The sequence below is a fragment of the Trachypithecus francoisi genome, unplaced genomic scaffold (genome assembly GCF_009764315.1).
Source record: "Trachypithecus francoisi isolate TF-2019V2 unplaced genomic scaffold, Tfra_2.0 Lachesis_group7, whole genome shotgun sequence".
In the NCBI taxonomy this organism is placed as follows: domain Eukaryota; kingdom Metazoa; phylum Chordata; class Mammalia; order Primates; family Cercopithecidae; genus Trachypithecus; species Trachypithecus francoisi.
In genome coordinates this window covers 23628836-23652732 of record NW_022681472.1, presented here as the reverse complement: position 1 = coordinate 23652732, position 23897 = coordinate 23628836, and the positions used below count along the sequence as shown (strand labels likewise).

At 39.1% G+C, this 23897-nt stretch overlaps 1 protein-coding gene across 1 annotated transcript in view; it reads right to left on the bottom strand.

The window, feature by feature from the left end:
- PREX2 (phosphatidylinositol-3,4,5-trisphosphate dependent Rac exchange factor 2) overlaps positions 1-23897 on the bottom strand; it is a 296781-nt gene that overhangs the window by 76859 nt on the left and 196025 nt on the right. The window contains exon 35 of the mRNA XM_033202634.1: positions 15579-15693. Coding sequence (XP_033058525.1) covers positions 15579-15693 — 115 coding nt within the window. The remainder of the gene's footprint in view (positions 1-15578; positions 15694-23897) is intronic.

Here is a 23897-nt window from a genome sequence, read left to right as displayed (position 1 = left end):
ACAAAACTACTGAGATAATAAACATGTAGATCCAACCATTTTCTTTAAACCAAGACTAATTATTGATGCTGATGTTGAAGTACTAACATCCAGGGAATGAGCTGAGCAGCACTCCTGTTGAGATTAGATCTGAATCAAGTTAAAATCTTCTAAATACTCAAGCAGCCTGCTTTGAATACCCAGCAAGATTTAAAAACAAAAAAGGCAAAAGTAAGAAAGCCCTCCACTCTGTGGTCTAGTGATTACGATGTTGTGCGTATACCACCAGGGCCTGAGTTTTATTACTGATTAGGGAACCAGCTCCTTTTGGTTTAATATTTTTGTGACTTTTGACTTTGCCACTCAGGAGAGTGCCTTTGGTTTAAAAAAAAAAAAATTGATTTGGCTGGGCGCAGTGGTTCATGCCTGTAATCCCAGAACTTTGGGAGGCCAAAGCAGGCGGATCACCTGAGGAGGGTAGTTCGAGACCAGCCTGACCAACATGGAGAAACCCCATCTCTACTAAAAATACAAAATTAGCCTGGCGTAGCGGCGCATGCTTGTAATCCCGGCTATTCGGGAGGCTGAGGCAAGAGAATCGCTTGAACCCAGGAGGTGGATGTTGTGGTGAGCCAAGATCGTGCCACTGCACTCCAGCCTGAGCAACAAGAGTGAAACTGCATCTCAAAAAAAAAAAAAAAAAAAAGATTTAAGCCAGATTATCAGCTGTTTTTCTTGGCTATAATGTGATAATAAAAGATTTATTAAAATGCATTTTTTAAAAGGTCAGAAGTCAGCTTGACTAAAAGATGATATTCAAGTACACACACACATTATATGCATATATATTAACATATTATATATAGTGTGTGTATATATATGTGTGTTTGTGTGTATATACATTTTATACATATTAAGACCTTTCTGCTTTTTCTCTTTGGATCCTGTTTTGGAGATTATTATTTTCCTATGGATAGAAATCTTTCATTAATTATCTGCTTGTTCCTCCTGTTCACTTCCTTTCTTAAAAATTGTTCTATTATTTACTTCTATCCTTCCCGACTCCTTTTTCCTCTTTGCAATCTTAGGTACCACATAAAAGGATCTGGGAGAGACATCTAATGACTCAGACTGTTTAAGAAACACAGAAAAAGGTGCCACTGACCCCTTTTTTGGGTCATCTATCCTTCTGTAAAGTCTGGAGCATCATGGACAGATTCGTCTGAGGTCTCATACTCTACCATCTTTTGTACTGTGTTACCTGATCTCATTGGTTTTCAGGAGTACCAGAGATTACTTTGTACTGAGAGAGAACTTGACCTTAGTATATGTGATGACTGGAGGGTCACTGGCAGAGCTGCAGTTTTGGAGGTGGATGAGGGCTATTGTTTACAATAAATGGTTATTGCTACAGGACACTACTCATTTCCTTGGAAGTTTGGATGAGACAGGTGAGGTTTAAACCTTGGAGAAATGTCTTTGTAGCACAGTGCACCGTAGAAGCATTGCTTGGCCTAGTCCTGTGGTGTTTCCCATTTTTTGTGAGGGAGGATCCAGGATTCAATGCAAAATTAGAATGCTTGATTTTAGAAAATCTAAATGCTCTGCCTTCCAACTGTGCTTGCTTTTCACATATTTAAATTATTCAGCTTTAAAAACTGCAAATGCTTTATTGACCCTGTTCCTTAATGGGCTCCACCTTGAGCCCATTTGGAAAACAGACACCAAATTAAAAGCTGCCTATCTAAATGAAACTGGCCTCCTTATGAAATTCTATAGTAAAGTCCTATGATTTTGTGTTACCTTGAAATTCATTTTTAACCTTCCTCTAACATACCCAAATTCCTTCTTTAAAAATATTAAATTTTCTATCTTTGATTTGAGATGCAAATTTGCTACCCTGTTTCTCTAAAATTCAGTAAGAGCTTCAGCCACATGAAACAGATAAACGTTAACCTTTCCCATATACAAAGGCACAGTTTGAACACAACTGCCCTTTTAAACTAGAGAGTTTTATCTGACTCATGGCTAAAGTTTTAAAACTACCTGTATTTTTGAGTATACATGTGTACACATAGTTTTGTGTGTCGTCTATAACACCAAACTGGCTTGTAAATAAGCGTACCCACAAATTAAATAACTAGACCAAATGCTTTTCAAATTCACATGATTTTAGTAATCTTTGGTAAATAAAGATAGTTTAAAAATTGTTGGTAAAATAAAATAGGAAGAGCTTCATAATTTGGACATTTTTGTCTGTGTCTGCTGGTCAGACAAGTTTATACTATCTCTGCTAGATATTTTAAGGTCATAAAACTGTAGCTTGTATGATATTTTCAAATATTTGCTTAATTTGACTGTGAGCTTATGTCTTTGGATTTGAGCGTGTAGATCTGGGATCTGGACAGATGGCCACGGTGAGGCCTGGGGACAAGTCCTCAGAGCCTAGACCACCAACTAAAGAGCAGAATCAAGCTTAACATGGCCTCTTTCTCCCTGACCCAGCTTTTCCTCCTGGCCATGCTGGGAGGGGTCTGATCCTCCAATCATACCCTTCACAGCTCTCTCCTCTGTTCTGAGCTCTGTACTTGACGTGGAAATTCAGGACCCAGTTGGGCCATGCTCTTCATTGCCATCTTTGGGTGCCATGTAAATATTAGGGACCTAGGGCAACTGGGGAAGACATTATAGAGGGTACCTGTTTTATAGTTTCAGAATTCTTTTCAGTAATTTAAAAGTCTTAAGATTTTGTTATGCTAGATTAAATAATAGCTAATCATAAAATGTCTGAGTCATTTCTAAGTTAAAATACTGAAACATTAATTGTTAAACATAAATTTACGTTTATGTACTTCAACATCATATTTTATGTAGCATAGTAAAACTATCTAAATATATGTTTAGATCTGCTAGTCAACAGAAATTGAGAAAATCTCTTTCTAAGGAATAATAAAATGGTTTTCATCAAAAAATAATAGTATAACATAGTCCAAAATTACTTAATTCCCAGGTTTTTCATTGAAAATTAGTTACTAGGTTAAAACCGTGATATGGTTTGGCTGTGTCCCAACCCAAATCTGGAATTCTAGCTCCCATAATCCCCCCATGTTGTGGGAGAGACCTAGTGGGAGGTAACTGAATTATGGTTAAGCTGAATTATGACTCAGCTGAATTAAGCTGAGTCTTTCCCATGCTGTCCTCATGATATTGAATAACTCTCAAGAGATCTGATGGTTTTCTAAATGGGGATTCCTTTGCACATGCTCTCTCTTGCCTGCCACCATGTAAGATGTGACTTGCTCCTCCTTTCTTTCCACCATGATTGTGAGGCCTCCCCAGCCATGTGGAACTGTGAGTCAATTAAACCTCATTCCTTTATTATTACCCAGTCCTGGGTGTGTCTTTATTAGCAGCTTGAGAACAAACTAATATAGCAAATTGGTACCAGGAGTGGGGCAGTACCCTGCAAAGCCACAGAGGCAGACCTTCCCAGGGCCATGGGAACCTACCTCTTATATCAGCATTCCCTGAATGTGAGACATGGAGTAAAAGGAGACCATTTTGGAACTTTAATATTTAATGACTGCCTTATTGGATTTCAGACTTATATGGGGCCTGTAGCCCTTTTGTTTTGGACAATTTCTCCCATTTGGATTGTGTGTATTTATCCAATGCCTGCACCCCCATTGTATCTAGGAAGTAACTAACTTGCTTTTGATTTTACAGGCTTATAGGTGGACAGGACTTGCCTCGTATCAGGTGAGACATTAAACTGTGGACTTTTAAGTTAATGCTGAAATGAGTTAAGACTTTGGGGGACTGTTGGGAATGCACGATTGGTTTTGAAATGTGAGGAGATGAGATTTGGAAGAGGCCAGGGGCAGAATGACATGGTTTGGCCGTGTCCCCACCCAAATCTCAAACTGTAGCTCCCATAATTCCCATGCATTATGGGAGGGACCTGGTGGGAGGTAATTGAATTATGGGGGCAGGTCTTTCTCATGCTGTTCTTATGACAGTGAATAAGTCTCAAGAGATGCAATGGTTTTATAAATGGGAGTTCCCCTGCACATGCTTTCTCACTTACCTGCCACCATGTAAAATGTGACTTGCTACTCCTTGCCTTCCACCATGATTGTGAGGTTTCCCCAGCCATGTGCAACTGTGAGTCAATTAAACCTCTATCCTTTATAATGACTCAGTCTTGGGTATGTCTTTATTAGCAGTGTGAGAACAAACTAATACAAACTGTAATCAGTATGTGTAACTAAAACTACCAGATATAAGAGAAACATGTCTATACAGAACATATAAAGAAAGTATGATGTAAAGAAAGTTGAAAAGATAAATTTTTTTTTTTACATGAGAGAGAACTTTGTATGGTCATAATAAGGGGGAAGGGAAAGTAAATTTTTGTCCTAGGGTGAAATGTAGGATACAACTAACGTTTTAAGCAAGTTGTAGAAGGTTTGTGGAAGATGGATCTTGTGAAAGAAATTTTATGTGTGATCAAGTTGGCTGAAATTAAAAGGGGATTACTTAGTTTTTCTAAAAACTTAACATTAATATTAAAAGCACACTAATGCAGGGTCAGGATTTGGGGCCTGCTGTTAGAATAACTGGGTTTTATTAGAGCATTGTTCTGCTCTCTAACAGAAAATTTAGGCCAGGCATAGTGGCTCACGCTTGTAATTCCAGCACTTTGGGATGCTGAGGTGGGTAGATCACGAGGTCAGGAGTTCGAGACCAGCCTGGCCAACATAGTGAAACCCCGTCTCTACTAAAAATACAAAAATTAGCCCGGTGTGGTGGCAAGCGCCTGTAGTCCCAGCTACTCAGGAGGCTGAGGCAAGAGAATCGTTTGAACCCAGGAGGCAGAGGTCCATTGCACTACAGCCTGGACAACAAAGGGAGACTTGTCTCAAAAAAAAAAAAAGAAAGAAAAGAAAAATTTAAAAGGTTATAAAAGGTTTATGACAATCTTACCTTGTGTGGTCAAAGCTGATTAAGATTGGATGGATTTGTTTTTAAGGTTTTATTAAAATAACTTTACCATTAATAATATACTGATGCAAAAGTAGAACTTTGTATTTTCTTCTGAATAGGATTTTTATATAATATTAATGATGTAAAAAAAACACTTTTGTTTACCTTTTGAGTAAACTGTCAAAAAAGAGAAAGACAGATTCGTTGGTCTCATACTGTCTTTATTAGGTCTTTTGATTTTTTGAAAAACTAAGTCTCCTCTCTATCAAAGAATAAAGATTTTTGCCTTTTTGAAATCTTGGAATTATCACTTTGGCTAAACTTATCTCATTTTATAGTTACTTATGATCCTGTTTTGAACAAATATTTTAAACCTTTAATATTTGACATACTTCCCCAAATCACATTTCAAATTCTAAAATTGTGTTTCCCAAAAGTAACCCCTGTAAATCCAAGAGAGACATATTAGGCTCATTTGGTACATTACAACCATACAGGAAGTACTGTCAAATAAGAAATGGTGTTTAACCATTCTCTGGGTATATTTATATAAATGTGTTAGCACATGTGTCCCAAAATTATATGAGCTTTCTAAAATTATGATTTGTCTTAATATAGGTTGTCAGTGATAATTATGCTTATTATGTTAAATTATTATAGGCCACAGACATAAACAAATTTCCTTTTCAATTGTGTATATAACTATGATCATTTTAAGTCATTTGCACAGTTAATTACTTAATTACGATGCATTTTCTAAAAGGTCTTTACAAGCAAGTGAAATTCTAAAGTGTTTTGTCTTCAAAGAAGTTCATGCAAGGATGGAAAAGACTCTGATTTGAACATAGGTTTCTGATTACTTGGAGATCATACCATTGGACTAACAAAAAACTTCCAGGATTCTAACTGAAGAGCTGATATGTTCATGAGAATTGCTAACCCAACATCAAGTGGAACAAGAATTAATTCCATAAGACTAAACTAATAGAGGAGTAAAATATTTTTTAATGATTTTTTTGTTTGAGATATTGCTGATGCTTTTTATGTTTTATTTTCCAGAGTCAAGAAAACTTTTTTTTTTCTTTGTGAGCCATTTATAGCTTATAGCAATTGGCTGAAGTATACTTTTGTGAGTAAAGCCAAAACATTTGCCCTTCTCTTTATCACAGTTCTCCAAAATTTGGGAACTATTTGTGAGTATTCTTAATTTCTAGCAATATAGTTGTATAAATTCAACAACAATCTGTATCTTTTTTAAGATACATAATTAGATATACTGGTTCTTTTACCAAAACCTTGACTGGAATGGCATAGTTTCAGATATAACCAAACTGCTTTGAGGAATTGATGTGGACTTTATAGAGCCAATTAAAAAACCCTTGGAAAGACTGGTATGGTACCTTGTCTGCACAGTTCCTTTATAAGGTTTCTGTCCTCATGGTAACTAAAGAATGTCACTTTCTGACAGGACCAGGAACCTCAGGTTATTCTGGGATCTCAAGAAGAGCAGAGTTCACCTATTTTTTACAAGAACTGCAGACAGTCTGATGGCAAATCCTTGGATTGGCTGGCCTTGGGGCTTTTAAAAGCTGAATCTAAAGCTACTGTGGCAGTTCCAGTAAAGCCAACTTAAAAGAGACTATATGGCCATTCACTGTTCTTGTTGCACTTTATGTAAATAAGTAGGCAAAGTATCCTAACATTAAAACTTATTTTGCAAATAAATTGGTTCAACCAAGATTTGTCTTTGGTAAAAATGGAGGACTGGCTAAAAAAAAAAAAAAGTTTCAGAAAAAAACTATAGTATGCCTGTTATTAGATGCTAGCCTTGTTCATTGTTTTTGAGTTTTATTATTTACCTACCATTTGGATTAAATCTTGAACTACTTCCTGGCTACAAGTCTCTAAAGAAGAACCTGGATTTAATTTTCTTCATGATATTTTTAGTCGACTCCCTAATGGAACAGTTTTGTCTTTGTTGTTGTTCAGCATTTAAATTTTATTTTTAGTTATAATGCTTACATGGATTATATTTCCACTATCTCTTGTTGTTTTCCTTCTTCTGAGGAAACCAAATTGATGATACAGGATACGAACAGACACTTCTCAAAAGAAGACATTTATACAGCCAACAGACACATGAAAAAATGCTCATCATCACTCACCATCAGAGAAATGCAAATCAAAACCACAATGAGATACCATCTCACACCAGTTAGAATGGCAATTATTAAAAAGTCAGGAAACAACAGGTGCTGGAGAGGACGTGGAGAAATAGGAACACTTTTACACTGTTGGTGGGACGATAAACTAGTTCAACCATTGTGGAAGACAGTGTGGTGATTCCTCAAGGATCTAGAACTAGAAATACCATTTGACCCAGCCATCCCATTACTGGGCATATACCCAAAGGATTATAAATCATGCTGCTGTAAAGACACATGCACATGAATGTTTATTGAGGCACTTTTCACAATAGGAAAGACTTGGAACCAACCCAAATGTCCATCAATGATAGACTGGATTAAGAAAATGTGGCACATATACACCATGGAATACTATGCAGCCATAAAAAGGGGTGAGTTCATGTCCTTTGTAGGGACATGGATGAAGCTGGAAACCATCATTCTGAGCAAACTATCGCAAGGACAGAAAACCAAACACCGCATGTTCTCACTCACAGGTGGGAACTGAACAATGAGAACACTTGGACACAGGGTGCAGAACATCACACACCAGGGCCTGTTGTGGGGTGGGGGTAGGGGGGATAGTATTAGGGGATATACCTAATGTAAATGACTAGTTAATGGGTGCAGCACACCAGCATGGCACATGTATATATATGTAACAAACCTGCACATTGTGCACATGTACCCTAGAACTTAAAGTATAATAAAAATAAATAAATAAATAAATAATGAATCTGTTGGTCAAAGTACATGAATATTTTAAAATAGATGTTGCCAGATCACATTGTTCAAAACTTCACTAATTTAAATCTTAATAATATAGACTTTCATTTTGAAATAATAAAACATTGCCTTTTTGACGTCAAAAAAAAATTGACGATACTCTAAAGTCTAGGTACGATTCAACAAGCAACAGCAGCCATAAATCAATGACTTTGACATAACTACTTGGGAATGAGCCTTCTTGATGACGGACAACTTGATACTCAAGTTTTGATCATCAATGCTGTCAAGAAGAAAGATTTTTGATCAAAAGGGGGAAAGGAGAAAAGAAAATAACTTTTATCTGAGGAATGCAAGTAGCTTTAATTAACAGGCCCAGAGAGACATTAAACTGAAACAGCAATTACATCCTTCTAGTCCCTCTGTGCTGTGTATTAATCTCTTGAAACTGCTTGCTATCACCATAAGCAGCTGTAACTTAACATAATGATGCCACACTGGACTCTATAACCCACACTCTAGAGCTTAACAATGGATAGCCAACCACTTGTCAATATTATTTCTGTAAATCAATGAGAATGCCTGACAAACAACTTTGTATCAGCTCACTCCCTGTCTCCCATTTTTTCCTTTAAAAATCTACTTGTAATTGCTGCTAACTGGAGTGAATATTCAGGGCAATTTGAATCTATGCTCCTGTCTTGCAATTCTCAAGCTTGGCCCAAATAAACTCCCTACTTATATTAATTTTGACTCAGGTTCTTCCTTTTAAGCTGGGAGGACAAAAAATTTAAAATGTCAAAATAGTATTTTTGATTTATTAAGACTCAAGATAGAACAAAAATATTTTTCTTTTAAAAATAAAAACTTTGAGAAATTCAGGCAAGATGGCCGAATAGGAACAGCTCCAGTCTCCAACTCCCAGCGCGAGCGACACAGAAGACTGGTGATTTCTGCATTTTCAACTGAGGTACTGGGGTCATCTCACTAGGGAGTGCCGGACAATCGGTGCTGGTCAGCTGCTGCAGCCTGACCAGCGAGAGCTGAAGCAGGGCGAGGCATCGCCTCACCTGGAAGCGCAAGGGGGAAGGAAATCCGTTTTCATAGCCAGGGGAACTGAGACGCACAACACCTGGAAAATCGGGTAACTCCCACCCCAATACTGCGCTTTAAGGAAACAGGCACACCAGGAGAATATATCCCACACCTGGCTGGGAGGGTCCCACGCCCACGGAGCCTCCCTCACTGCTAACACAGCAGTCTGTGGCGATCTATCCGCAAGGCAGCAGCGAGGCTGGGGAAGGGGCGCCCGCCATTGCTGAGGCTTAAGTAGGTAAACAAAGCCGCTGGGAAGCTCGAACTGGGTGGAGCTCACAGCAGCTCAAGGAAGCCTGCCTGTCTCTGTAGACTGCACCTCTGGGGACAGCACACAGCTGAAGTCCAATAGGGGAAGCAGCGGGGGCCGGTGCAGACGCGAACGACTCTGTCTGACAGCTTTGGGGAGAGCCGTGGATCTCCCAACGCGGAGGTTGAGATCTGAGAACGGACAGACTGCCTGCTCAGGTGGGTCCCTGACCCTGAGTAGCCTAGCTGGGAGACATCCCCCACTAGGGGCAGTCTGACACCCCACATCTCACAGGGTGGAGTCACCCCTGAGAGGAAACTTCCAAAGGAAGAATGAGACAGGTACACTCGCTGTTCAGCAATATTCTATCTTCGGCAACCTCTGCTGCTGATACCCAGGCAAACAGGGTCTGGAGTGGACCTCAAGCAATCTCCAACAGACCAACAGACAGTCCTTCTGACTGTCAGACGAAAACTATCAAACAGGAAGGACACCATACCAAAACCCCATCAGTACGTCACCATCATCAAAGACCAGAACAGATAAAATCACAAAGATGGGGAAGAAGCAGGGCAGAAAAGCTGGAAATTCAAAAAATAAGAGCGCATCTCCCCCTGCAAAGGAGCGCAGCCCATCGCCAGCAACGGATCAAAGCTGGTCAGAGAATGACTTTGACGAGATGAGAGAAGAAGGCTTCAGTCCATCAAACCTCTCAGAGCTAAAGGAGGATTACGTACCCAGCGCAAAGAAACTAAAAATCTTGAAAAAAAGTGGAAGAATTGACAGCTAGACTAATTAATGCAGAGAAGATCATAAACGAAATGACAGAGATGAAAACCATGACACGAGAAATACGTGACAAATGCACAAGCTTCAGTAACCGACTCGATCAACTGGAAGAAAGAGTATCAGCGATTGAGGATCAAATGAATGAAATGAAGCGAGAAGAGAAACAAAAGAAAAAAGAGAAAAAGAAATGAACAAAGCCTGCAAGAAGTATGGGATTATGTAAAAAGACCAAATCTACGTCTGATTGGGGTGCCTGAAAGTGAGGGGGAAAATGGAACCAAGTTGGAAAACTCTTCAGGATATCATCCAGGAGAACTTCCCCAACCTAGTAGGGCAGGCCAACATTCAAATTCAGGAAATACAGAGAACGCCACAAAGATACTCCTCAAGAAGAGCAACTCCAAGACACATAATTGCCAGATTCACCAAAGTTGAAATGAAGGAAAAAATCTTAAGGGCAGCCAGAGAGAAAGGTCGGGTTACCCACAAAGGGAAGCCCATCAGACTAACAGCAGATCTCTCAGCAGAAACTCTCCAAGCCAGAAGAGAGTGGGGCCAATATTCAACGTACTTAAAGAAAAGATTTTCAACCCAGAATTTCATATCCAGCCAACTAAGTTTCATCAGTGAAGGAGAAAGAAAATCCTTACAGATAAGCAAATGCTTAGAGATTTTGTCACCACCAGGCCTGCCTTACAAGAGACCCTGAAGGAAGCCCTAAACATGGAAAGAACAACCGGTACCAGCCATTGCAAAAACATGCCAAAATGTAAAGACCATTGAGGCTAGGAGAAACTGCATCAACTAACGAAAAAAATAACCAGTTAATATCATAATGACAGGATCATGTTCACACATAACAATATTAACCTTAAATGTTAATGGACTAATGCTTCAATTAAAAGACACAGACTGGCAAACTGGATAAAGAGTCAAGACCATCAGTCTGCTGTATTCAGGAGACCCATCTCACATGCAGAGACATACATAGGCTCAAAATAAAGGGATGGAGGAAGATTTACCAAGCAAATGGAGAACAGAAAAAAGCAGGGGTTGCAATCCTAGTCTCTGATAAAACAGACTTTAAACCATCAAAGATCAACAGAGACAAAGAAGGCCATTACATAATGGTAAAGGGATCAATTCAACAGGAAGAGCTAACTCTCCTAAATATATATGCACCCATACAGGGGCCCCAGATTCATAAAGCAAGTCCTTAGAGACCTACAAAGAGACTTAGACTCCCATACAATAATAATGGGAGACTTCAACACTCCACTGTCAACATTAGACAGATCAACAAGACAGAAAGTTAACAAGGATATCCAGGAATTGAACTCATCTCTGCACCAAGGACTTAATAGACATCTATAGAACTCTCCACCCCAAATCAACAGAATATACATTCTTCTCAGCACCACGTCGCACTTATTCAAAATTGACCACATAATTGGAAGTAAAGCACTCCTCAGCAAATGTACAAGAACAGAATTATAACAAACTGTCTCTCAGACCACAGTGCAATCAAACTAGAACTCAGGACTAAGAAACTCAATCAAAACCGCTCAACTACATGGAACTGAACAACCTGCTCCTGAATGACTACTGGGTACATCACGAAATGAAAGCAGAAATAAAGATGTTCTTTGAAACCAATGAGAACAAAGATACAACATACCAGAATCTCTGGGACACATTTAAAGCAGTGTGTAGAGGGAAATTTATAGCACTAAATGCCCATAAGAGAAAGCAGGAAAGATCTAAAATTGACACTCTAACATCACAATTAAAAGAACTAGAGAGGCAAGAGCAAACACATTCAAAAGCTAGCAGAAGGCAAGAAATAACTAAGATCAGAGCAGAACTGAAGGAGATAGAGACACAAAAAACCTTCAAAGAATCAATGAATCCAGGAGTTGGTTTTTTGAAAAGATCAACAAATTGACAGACCACTAGCAAGACTAATAAAGAAGAAGAGAGAGGAATCAAATAGACGCAATAAAAATGATAAAGGGGATATCACCACTGACCCCACAGAAATACAAACAACGATCAGAGAATACTATAAATGCCTCTACGCAAATCAACTAGAAAATCTAGAAGAAATGGATAATTTCCTGGACATTTACACTCTCCCAAGACTAAAGCAGGAAGAAGTTGAATCCCTGAATAGACCAATAGCAGGCTCTGAAATTGAGGCAACAATTAATAGCCTACCCACCAAAAAAAAGTCCAGGACCAGATGGATTCACAGCTGAATTCTACCAGAGGTACAAGGAGGAGCTGGTACCATTCCTTCTGAAACTATTCCAATCAATAGAAAAAGAGGGAATCCTCCCTAACTCTTTATGAGGCCAACATCATCCTGATACCAAAGCCTGGCAGAGACACAACAAAAAAAGAGAATTTTAGACCAATATCCCTGATGAACATCGATGCAAAAATTCTCAATAAAATACTGGCAAACCAGATTCAGCAGCACATCAAAAAGCTTATCCACCATGATCAAGTGGGCTTCATCTCTGGGATGCAAGGCTGGTTCAACATTCGCAAATCAATAAACGTAATCCAGCATGTAAACAGAACCAAAGACAAGAACCACATGATTATCTCAATAGATGCAGAAAAGGCTTTTGACAAATTCAACAGCCCTTCATGCTAAAAACGCTCAATAAATTCGGTATTGATGGAACTTACCTCAAAATAATAAGAGCTATTTATGAGAAACCCACAGCTAATATCATACTGAATGGGCAAAAACTGGAAAAATTCCCTTTGAAAACTGGCACAAGACAGGGATGTCCTCTCTCACCACTCCTATTCAACATAGTGTTGGAAATTCTGGCTAGGGCAATCAGGCAAGATAAAGAAATCAAGGGTATCCAGTTAGGAAAAGAAGAAGTCAAATTGTCCCTGTTTGCAGATGACATGATTGTATATTAAGAGAACCCCATCGTCTCAGCCCAAAATCTCCTTAAGCTGATAAGCAACTTCAGCAAAGTCTCAGGATACAAAATTAATGTGCAAAAATCACAAGCATTCTTATACACCAGTAACAGACAAGCAGAGCGCCAAATCAGCAATGAACTTCCATTCACAATTGCTTCAAAGAGAATAAAATACCTAGGAATCCAGCTTACAAGGGATGTAAAGGACCTCTTCAAGGAGAACTACAAACCACTGCTCAGTGAAATAAAAGAGGATGCAAACAAATGGAAGTACATACCATGCTCATGGATAGGAGGAATCAATATCGTGAAAATGGCCATACTGCCCAAGGTAATTTATAGATTCAATGCCATCCCCATCAAGCTACCAATGAGTTTCTTCACAGAATTGGAAAAAACTGCTTTAAAGTTCATATGGAACCAAAAAAGAGCCCGCATTGCCAAGACAATCCTAAGTCAAAAGGACAAAGCTGGAGGTGTCACGCTACCTGACTTCAAACTATACTACAAGGCTACAGTAACCAAAACAGCATGGTACTGGTACCAAAACAGAGATATAGACCAATGGAACAGAACAGAGTCCTCAGAAATAATACCACACATCTACAGCCATCTGATCTTTGACAAACCTGAGAGAAACAAGAAATGGGGAAAGGAATCCCTATTTAATAAATGGTGCTGCGAAAATTGGCTAGCCATAATTAGAAAGCTGAAACTGGATCCTTCCTTACCCCTTATACGAAGATTAACTCAAGATGGATTAGAGACTTAAATGTTAGACCTAATACCATAAAAACCCTAGAAGAAAACCTAGGTAATACCATTCAGGACATAGGCATGGGCAAGGACTTCATGTCTAAAACACCAAAAGCAACGGCAGCAAAAGCCAAAATTGACAAATGGGATCTCATTAAACTAAAGAGCTTTTGCACAGCAAAAGAAACTACCATCAGAGTGAACAGGCAACCTTCAGAATGGGAGAAAATCTTTGCAACCTACTCATCTGACAAAGGGCTAATATCCAGAATCTACAAAGAACTCAAACAAATATACAAGAAAAAAACAAACAACCCCATCAAAAAGTGGGGAAAGGATATGAACAGACATTTCTCAAAAGAAGACATTCATACAGCCAACAGACACATGAAAAAATGCTCATCATCACTGGCCATCAGAGAAATGCAAATCAAAACCACAATGAGATACCATCTCACACCAGTTAGAATGGCAATCATTAAGAAGTCAGGAAACAACAGGTGTTGGAGAGGATGTGGAGAAATAGGAACACTTTTACACTGTTGGTGGGATTGTAAACTAGTTCAACCATTATGGAAAACAGTATGGCAATTCCTCAAGGATCTAGAACTAGATGTACCATATGACCCAGCCATCCCACTACTGGCTATATACCCAAAGGATTATAAATTACTCTACTACAAAGACACATGCACACGTATGTTTATTGCGGCACTATTCACAATAGCAAAGACTTGGAATCAACCCAAATGTCCATCAGTGATAGAATGGATTGAGAAAATGTGGCATATATACACCATGGAATACTATGCAGCCATCAAAAAGGATGAGTTTGCGTCCTTTGTAGGGACATGGATGCAGCTGGAAACCATCATTCTTAGGAAACTATCACAAGAAGAGAAAACTAAACACCGCATGTTCTCACTCATAGGTGGGAACTGAACAATGAGATCACTTGGACTCGGGAAGGGGAACATCACACACTGGGGCCTATCATGGGGAGGGGGGAGGAGGGAGGGATTGCATTGGGGAGTTATACATGATATAAATGATGAATTGATGGGTGCTGACGAGTTGATGGGTGCAGCACACCAACATGGCACAAGTATACAAAGTGATCTGTCAACAGGGTAATTCATAAGATAAAAAGGAGATATGTGTATATATATCTATATGTAGATAATATACAACTAATATATATACATATATATATAATACATACAATATATATACAAAAAGATAATATACAACTAATCATCTGTTGACAAATAAAGCTTTTGAATTATAATACATTTCCCTTTCACTTACTGTGGTTAATTTTGCCTGTCATTTATCATTGTACCAGTAACACTATTTCTGGGGGGGAGAAAGACAGTAAAATGCAAGCATTAAGGGACACATTTGAAAGCAAATATTCTTCCAGTTCCAAGCACATGATCAATCATATCTTCCATGCTGAGCACATATTCTTCTCTCCATGTGGGGGTGCCAGCTGTTTAATGGTACATAGAGAAACCTATTTTACCTTTAATCCAATAAATCTCATAGGGTACACCACTATAACATATCTCAGTGATTTTCTTTCTTGGAAATGGTCTACTATATATTTAACCCCTTCTCTTTATCTCTTCAGAAATTTTAATATTTGCATAAAAATTTTCAACACACTTTTACTTAGTTATTTTTACTTGGAAAAAGTATAGCAAATTAGAATATTTAAAATGTTAAACCCTAAATATGAGGACTTTATATCAAAAGAAATGTCATTAATAATCTAATATGATAAATAACATCAGAAATCTTATTAACACATTTCTATTAAAATATAGACACTTATTATTTTTCAATTGGATTGTTACATACCTGAGCTTCTGGTTGTACTGTTTGACCTTTTCCAGTGAGGCTGCATTTATCTGAGCTTGAAATTCTTCCACGGAAACATTGTCTCTGTAATAATATCCTTCCATGCTCTCCAGTGCTGTGTAAACAAGTAAACATATTTTACAAGCAATTTTAAACTCAATTTCTCCACATGTAGTATAATTGTATTGATTATTAGTATATTTAGCAAATAGGACCAATTATCAACACATATGCAAAAAAATTATATTAGGTCCAAAAATGAATGAACACTCTTCTGCTCTCAAAATAAATATCAAACATTTGGTGATTTTTCTGTCCAATGGGCAAAGAAAATTTCCGGTTTAACTGTCCTCTATTTTTAAAAAATGTTGTATATGTTGTAGGAGACCAAAATATGCCACTCCAAAATATGACTGTAGGAGACCAGAATACACCACCCCAAAATATGTCTCACTGGCATAAGGATTATTTTGATCTGGTTATTTTGAGAAACTGCATGCAGACACAGGAGAAACTCTGAAAACAGAGTAGAAGTTTCCCTTTGATAAGGAAAATTTACATCCATAAAGGAAACCTCTACTTGTAAGAGTGTCTCCTCCTCTGTACAAGGAAGAGAAGGAAGACGATCACAGAGAGTTTTGTCTGCACAACAGATCTTACCCTTTTTTTAACGGTGCTTTCCTGGTCACCTCCCATAACTAGGCCTTCCCTAGACCCTTCTTCTGTTTCAGTAGAAAATGGTTATATTTAAGCCTAAGTTCAAAGCTACCTCTTTCAGATATAGTCACTTTTCCTTAGGTATCTCGCATATATACAGGAGGTATACATGTTATTAAACTTTTGTTGCTTTTCTCTTCTTAACTTGTCTTTTGCTATGGGGACCATTCCAACTAAGAACTATGAAAGGTAGAGAGAAAATTATTTTTCCTCCTCTACAACATTCTTTGTGAAGCCAAACTTACACTTCTGATGTATTTGATATTTATACACACGTCTGTTACATATGACATGTATATGTTCATATTCAGAACATACGTATGAAAGGCAGAAGTGTGCCTTAATGTATGTCAGAGGCCTGGCACGGTGGCTCATGTCTGTAATTCCAGCACTTTGAGAGCCAAGGCAGGTGGATCATTTGAGGTCAGAAGTTCAAAACTAGCTTAGGCAACATAGAGAGATCCTGTCTCTAAAAAAATAAAATTTAAAAATTAGCCTGGCATGGTGGCATGCACCTGTAGTCCTAGATACTCAAGAGGCTGAGGTGGGAAGATAACTTGAGCCCAGGACTTCGAAGCTGCAGTAAGCTAGGATCGTGCCACTGGACTCCAGTCTGGAGGACAGAGTAAGACTCTGTCTCTTAAAACAATCGTAACAACAACAAAAATATGTCAGAGTAAAAAAATGGAAATTTTCACTCCCCACGCATATCTACATTCTTGTATAACCTTAATAAAGAAATGTTAATGTATTAAATAAAAAATATAAATTGAAATCTTAGAAAATCACTTCTACTCAAACTGTCAGTTAATTTAGTTATAATATCCCACTAATTTTAAATGTATTTTGAATAGCATACACATTTCCTTTGTAATAACATTTTTGATTCAGTATTTCTTTTTCCTTTAACCTTTATGAAGTATCATTAAAAACTTTTGGAGAGGAAATAAATCACAGGAAAAGGGCCCAGAAATACAAGATTTCCTGTGGAAAGGTTGCCAGTAACAGGCATGGCTGTGGGTCCAAACTGGAAATGTAAATTATTTTCTCTTGAAATGCATCACTACTTATGAGCCTCAATTTTTAATAAACGATTTAAAATTCAAAACAATCTTCTTTCAAGACTGCTAAATGCACTAGTTTCTAAACTAAATCATAAGGTTTCTTTAAAGTGAAAGAAACTATCACCATTTTGGTGGGGGGAATAGGAAACTGACTGCTAATTTTAGCTGCGCTATACTTTTATTAAACTAGGCAGAATTCTAGAACACTGAAGAAAATAATAAAATTTTAAAGATCCATGTCAAGCTTGCAGATCGTTTTTAAATGGAAATTTTAAAAATTGGTTTACAGTTGAGAAAAGCAATTGTGGAAGATAAGGGAGAAAATATACTACATTTACTTCAGTATAGAAAATGAAATTTGTGTGCTTATTTCACAGACTTTTAATTTGTTTATTTCTTATGGCTTCTGGGAAGGAACCCAGGAAACTTTACCCTTCAAATATGACACCCTGGTATACTGATTACTTTAAATTAAAGGCTTCTGCAAGTCAGCAGATATTGGATGAGGCTTTTCTCTGATATGCCCTATCTACTTTAAGACTAGACCTGCAAAAGAGAACACAATTGCTTTCCCTACCCTCCCTGGAAATCTCATTATCTATGCTAGAAAAGAAGACTGTGGAAGGTAACCCACCTAGAAGGACTCTTCCCACAAGATAATATCTATTTCTCCAGCTCATTCAAATTCCAAGACAATCATTTACAAGTTAATTTCTGTCTCCTGGGCCCATTCACTCTCCCTAATAAACATTTTCCTACCTCCTACATTCCTCATCTCCCCCATCGCCTGTGAAGAAGGGTATATAAGTATCTGGACCTCACTGAGTTATTGAGTAATTACTCTCCCATGATTTTTGCCCCGTGCACATTTAATAAATTTTGTATGCTTTGTTTCCTTATTAATCTGCCTATTGCAAGTTCATTTTCAGCAACCTTTCAAAGGGAAAAGGACAGGCTTTCTCTCTTAGAGCCTACATTTTCATTAATTAGAATAGTTGTAACTGGCCCAACAAACTTCTGATCCTGAATACACACAGGAAATAAAAGAAACTGTCCCTGATAAAATAATCCTTAAATACATGCCATGTTCACAAGCTGCTATTTGTGAAGGGATTCAGTCTACCAATAGTCATACTTCAAGATAAATTACTCTTACCAGTTGGAAAGCTGATGCATTAGAGTAAAATTCCAGTTTCTGCTGTGTGACTTTGGTCAAGTTAATTAATATCTGAAATTCTCAGGTTCTGCATTTTCAACTTGCAAAATAAAAGTACCTACCAGTTATTGTTAATGAGAAAGAATTTAGTTAAATAATAGTATTAAGACAGCTCATGGGTATTCTTACTCATTGAATGAGTTTTATTTACTAGGTAACATGCCAAATGCTGTACGGGTACTACCTAATTCAATTCCAATGAGATACTGATTATGCAGAGTGTGCTTAGCCAAACACAAAGTTTGTGGGACTAAGAGAAGGGTCCATGCAAAAACACTCTGATTTGTGACTTAAAACCAGAAAAACTGGAAGGAGAACAGTGGGATGGCATAGCAATGGAACTGTGAGGGTAAGGGAGGAGACCACCCCTCATATTGTCTTATGCCCAATTTCTGCCTCCAAAGAAAGAAGAAGTAAAAACTAAAAGGCAGAAGTGAAATCCACAGGCAGACAGCCCAGCGCCACACCCTGGGCCTGGTAGTTAAAGATCGACCCCTGACCTAATTGGTTTTGTTATCTATAGATTACAGACATTGTATAGAAATGCACTGTGAAAATCCCTTGTTTAGTTCCGATCTAATTACGGGTGCATGCAGCCCCCAGTCACGGACCCACTGCTTGCTCAATCATGACCCTCTCACACGCACCCCCTTAGAGTTGTGAGCCCTTAAAAGGGACAGGAATTGCTCTGTCTCACGAGCTCAGCTCCTGAGACAGAAGTCTTGCCGATGCCCCCGGCCGAATAAACCCCTTCCTTCTTTAACTCGGTGTCTGAGGAGTTTTGTCTGCCGCTCGTCCTGCTACAAGGGGAGAGGGCTGGGAACTAATTTTTATGAAGATCTTGATGGTTCAACTTTGGCCAGAATGGCCAGTCCTGTCCCAAATTTTATGTAAGAACAAGTATATAAACATAATTTAATATCATTTTAATGAATAGTTCTATAATTTCATAAATGTGAAGATGGAAAATGTTATTCCAAATTAACAAGTCAGTTAAAATTCACAATCACATAAAATTTTTTAAAAACTGGAAAAGTGCCTAACAATTTTGCCAAGAGTCTTAGTAAGAATTCTGTGTCACATGTATAGAGTTGTGGGGAATGAACAAAAAAAGATGAGTTTTATATTTAAAAACTAAAATTTGTATGACAGAGAAGAGGAAAGATGACAACATTCCCTATTTTAGCTAAATAACTTGTTTATTTATTGTTATGAAAAACCCAGAACAACATTCTACCAAATTAAATAACATGTTAATTTCAAACATGTTAAATCTGGCATTTCCTTGTCTAGTTTCCTTAGTTCTCATCCATAAAATGATATATTTCTCAAAAGCAGTATCAACGTACTTGGTTGAATATTTAGTTTATTTACTTCTACTACTTTTCAAGCAAAGGAAGAAAAACATTCCATTAAATTTAGGTAGTCAGCAAAAAAGGAAAACCTAATGAATGCTAGAGAAAATTAAAGATTAAATTATTCTTAGACTGAAGCAAGCTACATTTCCACTTACTCAAAATACCTTTCAAGGCTTTCCCAAGAAAGGGATTAATCGGGAAAAACATAGAATCTCTGAAGAATAATTTTAAGAATACTGTCAGTCTGCTAATACTCTGTTTTGATAGCACACTTTTTTGGTTAAATAAGACATGGCACATGCACTGCTAGAATTCCCCAGAAATGGTCACCATGGGTCATAATTCCTCAGAATTGGTCCCAGTTATTGGGAGAGAAGCAAGATTTGTTGATCCCATTATGACAAATATGTGAGAATGGCCGTGTGATATATAATAATGTTTTGTGATTCTACATGTCTCAAAATGGAGTCATTTACGACAAGTCACTCAGCCCACAGTGAAACTGCTGACTCTTCAAAGTGATAAGCATATGTATGGTGGACTGAGGTGATAAGATGACACCTGCCACGGCCAGGCACCTCAGAGACCCTACAAGAAAATGAAGCCAAAGGCAGCTGAGATAATGACTATGGACACACTCTTGTGGAGAGCCATAAAAACAGCAAGAAACTGACAATGGTTGAGATGCCTGCAGAAGCTTTGCCAGGAGAACTCTGAGGCCTCCTCGCACTAGAAGCTCTGCCAGGAGATGAGCAGGGATCCCCATTCCCTTGCTGGTCAGTGTTTCCAGTAAAATCCAGGCCTTCCTTGTGCCTCAGTTAGCCTGCGGGCCTCCTGAGCTACTCACCATGGTTTGTTACCCCCATTTTACGTCTGTCTGTGTGTACTGAATATGTTTGCATGATTGTTGGTATGTGAAAACCTTGCGATAAACCATGAATTTGAAAGCATTTAATTGGCCATTGAGTCATCGTGAAACCTCCCATCCTCCTCCAATAGGAGTTGGCACAACTAGGCTGATTGGAACTGTGCTGTCTGAAGAGAGGTGGGTTTACACCTTCACACACACTCCTAACATTCTGGAAATCTCCATCCTGGAAACTATTTCTTCTTTTGCAAAAAATCTATATTGTTTCAATTATAAATCCTGTGTAAAACCCAAAGGGAAAACTAAAAGATTTAATCTTTTTTTTTTTTTTTTTTGAGACGGAGTCTTACTCCGTCACCCAGGCTGGAGTGCAGTGGCGCAATCTCGGCTCACTGCAAGCTCTGCCTCCGGGTTCATGCCATTCTCCTGCCTCAGTTCTGGAATACCTGGGACTACAGGCACCGGCCACCACGCCCCGCTAACTTATTTTTGCATTTTTAGTAGAGACGGGGTTTCACCGTGTTAGCCAGGATGGCTACAATCTCCTGACCTCGTGATCCACCCGCCTCAGCCTCCCAAAGTGCTGGGATTACAGGTGTGAGCCACCGCGCCTGGCCAAAATTTATCTTTTAAACAGCCTTAAGGAGAGTTTAGGAGAAAAAAAAAATGAATACAGGGCACTTAGAAAATGACGATGTTGGCCGGGCGCGGTGGCTCAAGCCTGTAATCCTAGCACTTTGGGAGGCCGAGACGGGCGGATCATGAGGTCAGGAGATCGAGACCATCTTGGCTAACACGGTGAAACCCCGTCTCTACTAAAAAATACAAAAAAAAAAAAAAACAAAAACTAGCCGGGCGAGGTGGCGGGCGCCTGTAGTCCCAGCTACTCCGGAGGCTGAGGCAGGAGAATAGCGTGAACCCGGGAGGCGGAGCTTGCAGTGAGCTGAGATCCGGCCACTGCACTCCAGCCTGGGCGACAGAGCAAGACTCCGTCTCAAAAAAAAAAAAAAAAAAAAGAAAATGACAATGTTTATAACAAACGCTCCCTTTCATTTAAAAGAGAAAGCACTCAAGTTTCTATGTGATTTTTATTATTCTCGGAGCAAAGAAAGATAACTTGTAAAGAGGTAAGACTTAGGGGTAGTTGGTTTGGGTGGCAGCTTTTTTTTTTATAGGAGGTAATAAAACAAGAATCCTGAAGAGCATGCTGGCAGAGACAAGACCAGCATCATATATCCTATTTGGTTTAAGGCAAACTACCATCAGGAGGCCCAGGAAATAGGTATTTAACAACACTTTACAAGGAAGAGATGCTATACCTCAGGACACTGTATCTTCACTACACATATTCAAAGACCTGTATATGATGCCACATTCCTGAGAGGTAGAATACCTGGGTCCAGGAACCAAGGGTGAAAGCAGAAATGACCGTGCTTAACATCTGTCGAGGGTTGAATGTGCCCACAAAAAGATATGACAAAGCCCTAACCCCTTGGCGCCTACAAATGTGGCCTTATTTTTGGTTTTTGGTTTGTTTGTTTGTTTTGAGATAGGGTCCCACTCTGTTGCCCAGGCTGGTGTGCAGTAGTGCTATCATAATTCACTACAGCCTCGGCCTCTTAGACTCAAGCGATCCTTCCACCTCAGTCTCCCAAATAGGTAGGACTACAGGTGTGTGCCACCAGCATCAGCTAATATTTTTTTTTAAGAGGTGAAGTCTCAATATGTTGCCCAGGCTGGTCTCAAGTTCCTGGGCTCAAGATATCCTTCCATCTTGGCCCCAGAAAGTTCTGGGATTTCTGAGCTATCACATTCAGCCTTGACCTTATTTTGAAATAGGGTTTTTGCAGATGTAGCCAAATTAAAATGAGGTCCTACTGAATTATGATAGGCCCAAATCCAATGATTGGTGCCTCTATAAGAAGAGGGTAATCAGTATATAGAAACACAGAGAGAGACACACACAGAGGGAAGAAGACCGTGTGAGGATAGGGGCAGAGATTGTAGTTATGCTGCCACAAACCAAGGAATGCCAAGGACTGCTGGCAGACACCAAAGGCCAAAAGAGGAAGGAGGAAGCATGGCCTGACAACATCCTGATTTCCAACTTCTGACCTTCAGAACTGTGGCAGAATACATTTCTATTGTTTTAAGCCACCCAGCTTGTGGTAACTTGCTAGGGTAGCACTGGGAAACAAACGCTTCATTTCCAATGACTCACTTGGGAAATGTGAGCTTCCAATCCCTGAAACACTCGGTCTGTGGGTTTCCAAGGCACCCACAGCCAAGAAGATCAATCGCCACCTCGGCAAAGCTGCTCCAGCCTAATCATCAGAAGCAGGTGGCACTATTGTTACACAATGGGAGCCAGAAGAAATATGTATGGCACCCAGGTATCTACTGGGGTCTCTCTTAGTACTTCCTTGCACAAATTTGATGATACATGGACAACTGCAGCAATCCTGGTCTGAGAAGGTAGAGTAATCAGAGGATCAAGCCCCTTAGGGACGAAGGTATTGGTCATGCCACAGATAAGCCACAGAGACCAGCAGAGGTTCAGACAGAGGGTAGCCTAATCTACAGTGGATAGCAGAAGAGGGAAAATGAGACTCTGTGGCAGCTGTAGACAAGCTGGGGCTGCAAGGGCTATAGCTAATCCTTTTAATTTTTCTCTCCTAAATTATCCCCTCCCCCATCCAGAAAGGAGGTCCACGGGAGTCCTGGAAAAGCCTCTCCCAGTCCCTACACAAAGACATGGGTCTGATGGGTGCAAAGCATGGACTACAGAGGATGCTGAAAGAGTCATTGGCTCGGATCCTCTCTCAGAAATGATGGGCTCATTGCCCGGCTACTGTGATTGCTGCAGAAGACATCTCGCAGCTGTTCACTCTCCAGCCTTTGCTAGAGAAAACTATTCCACCAGGATCATACCTCCTCCTAAGGGCAGCCTGCATCCTGATGACCTAACAATGCAGAAATATTTTACATTGTTCCTGGCACCCTTGCTTCAGCTTCCCAGAATCTAGACATGCTGAACATTTGTAAGATGAATTAGTCTAATTAAATAAAGATTAGCTGGATAATTGTACAGTGTTT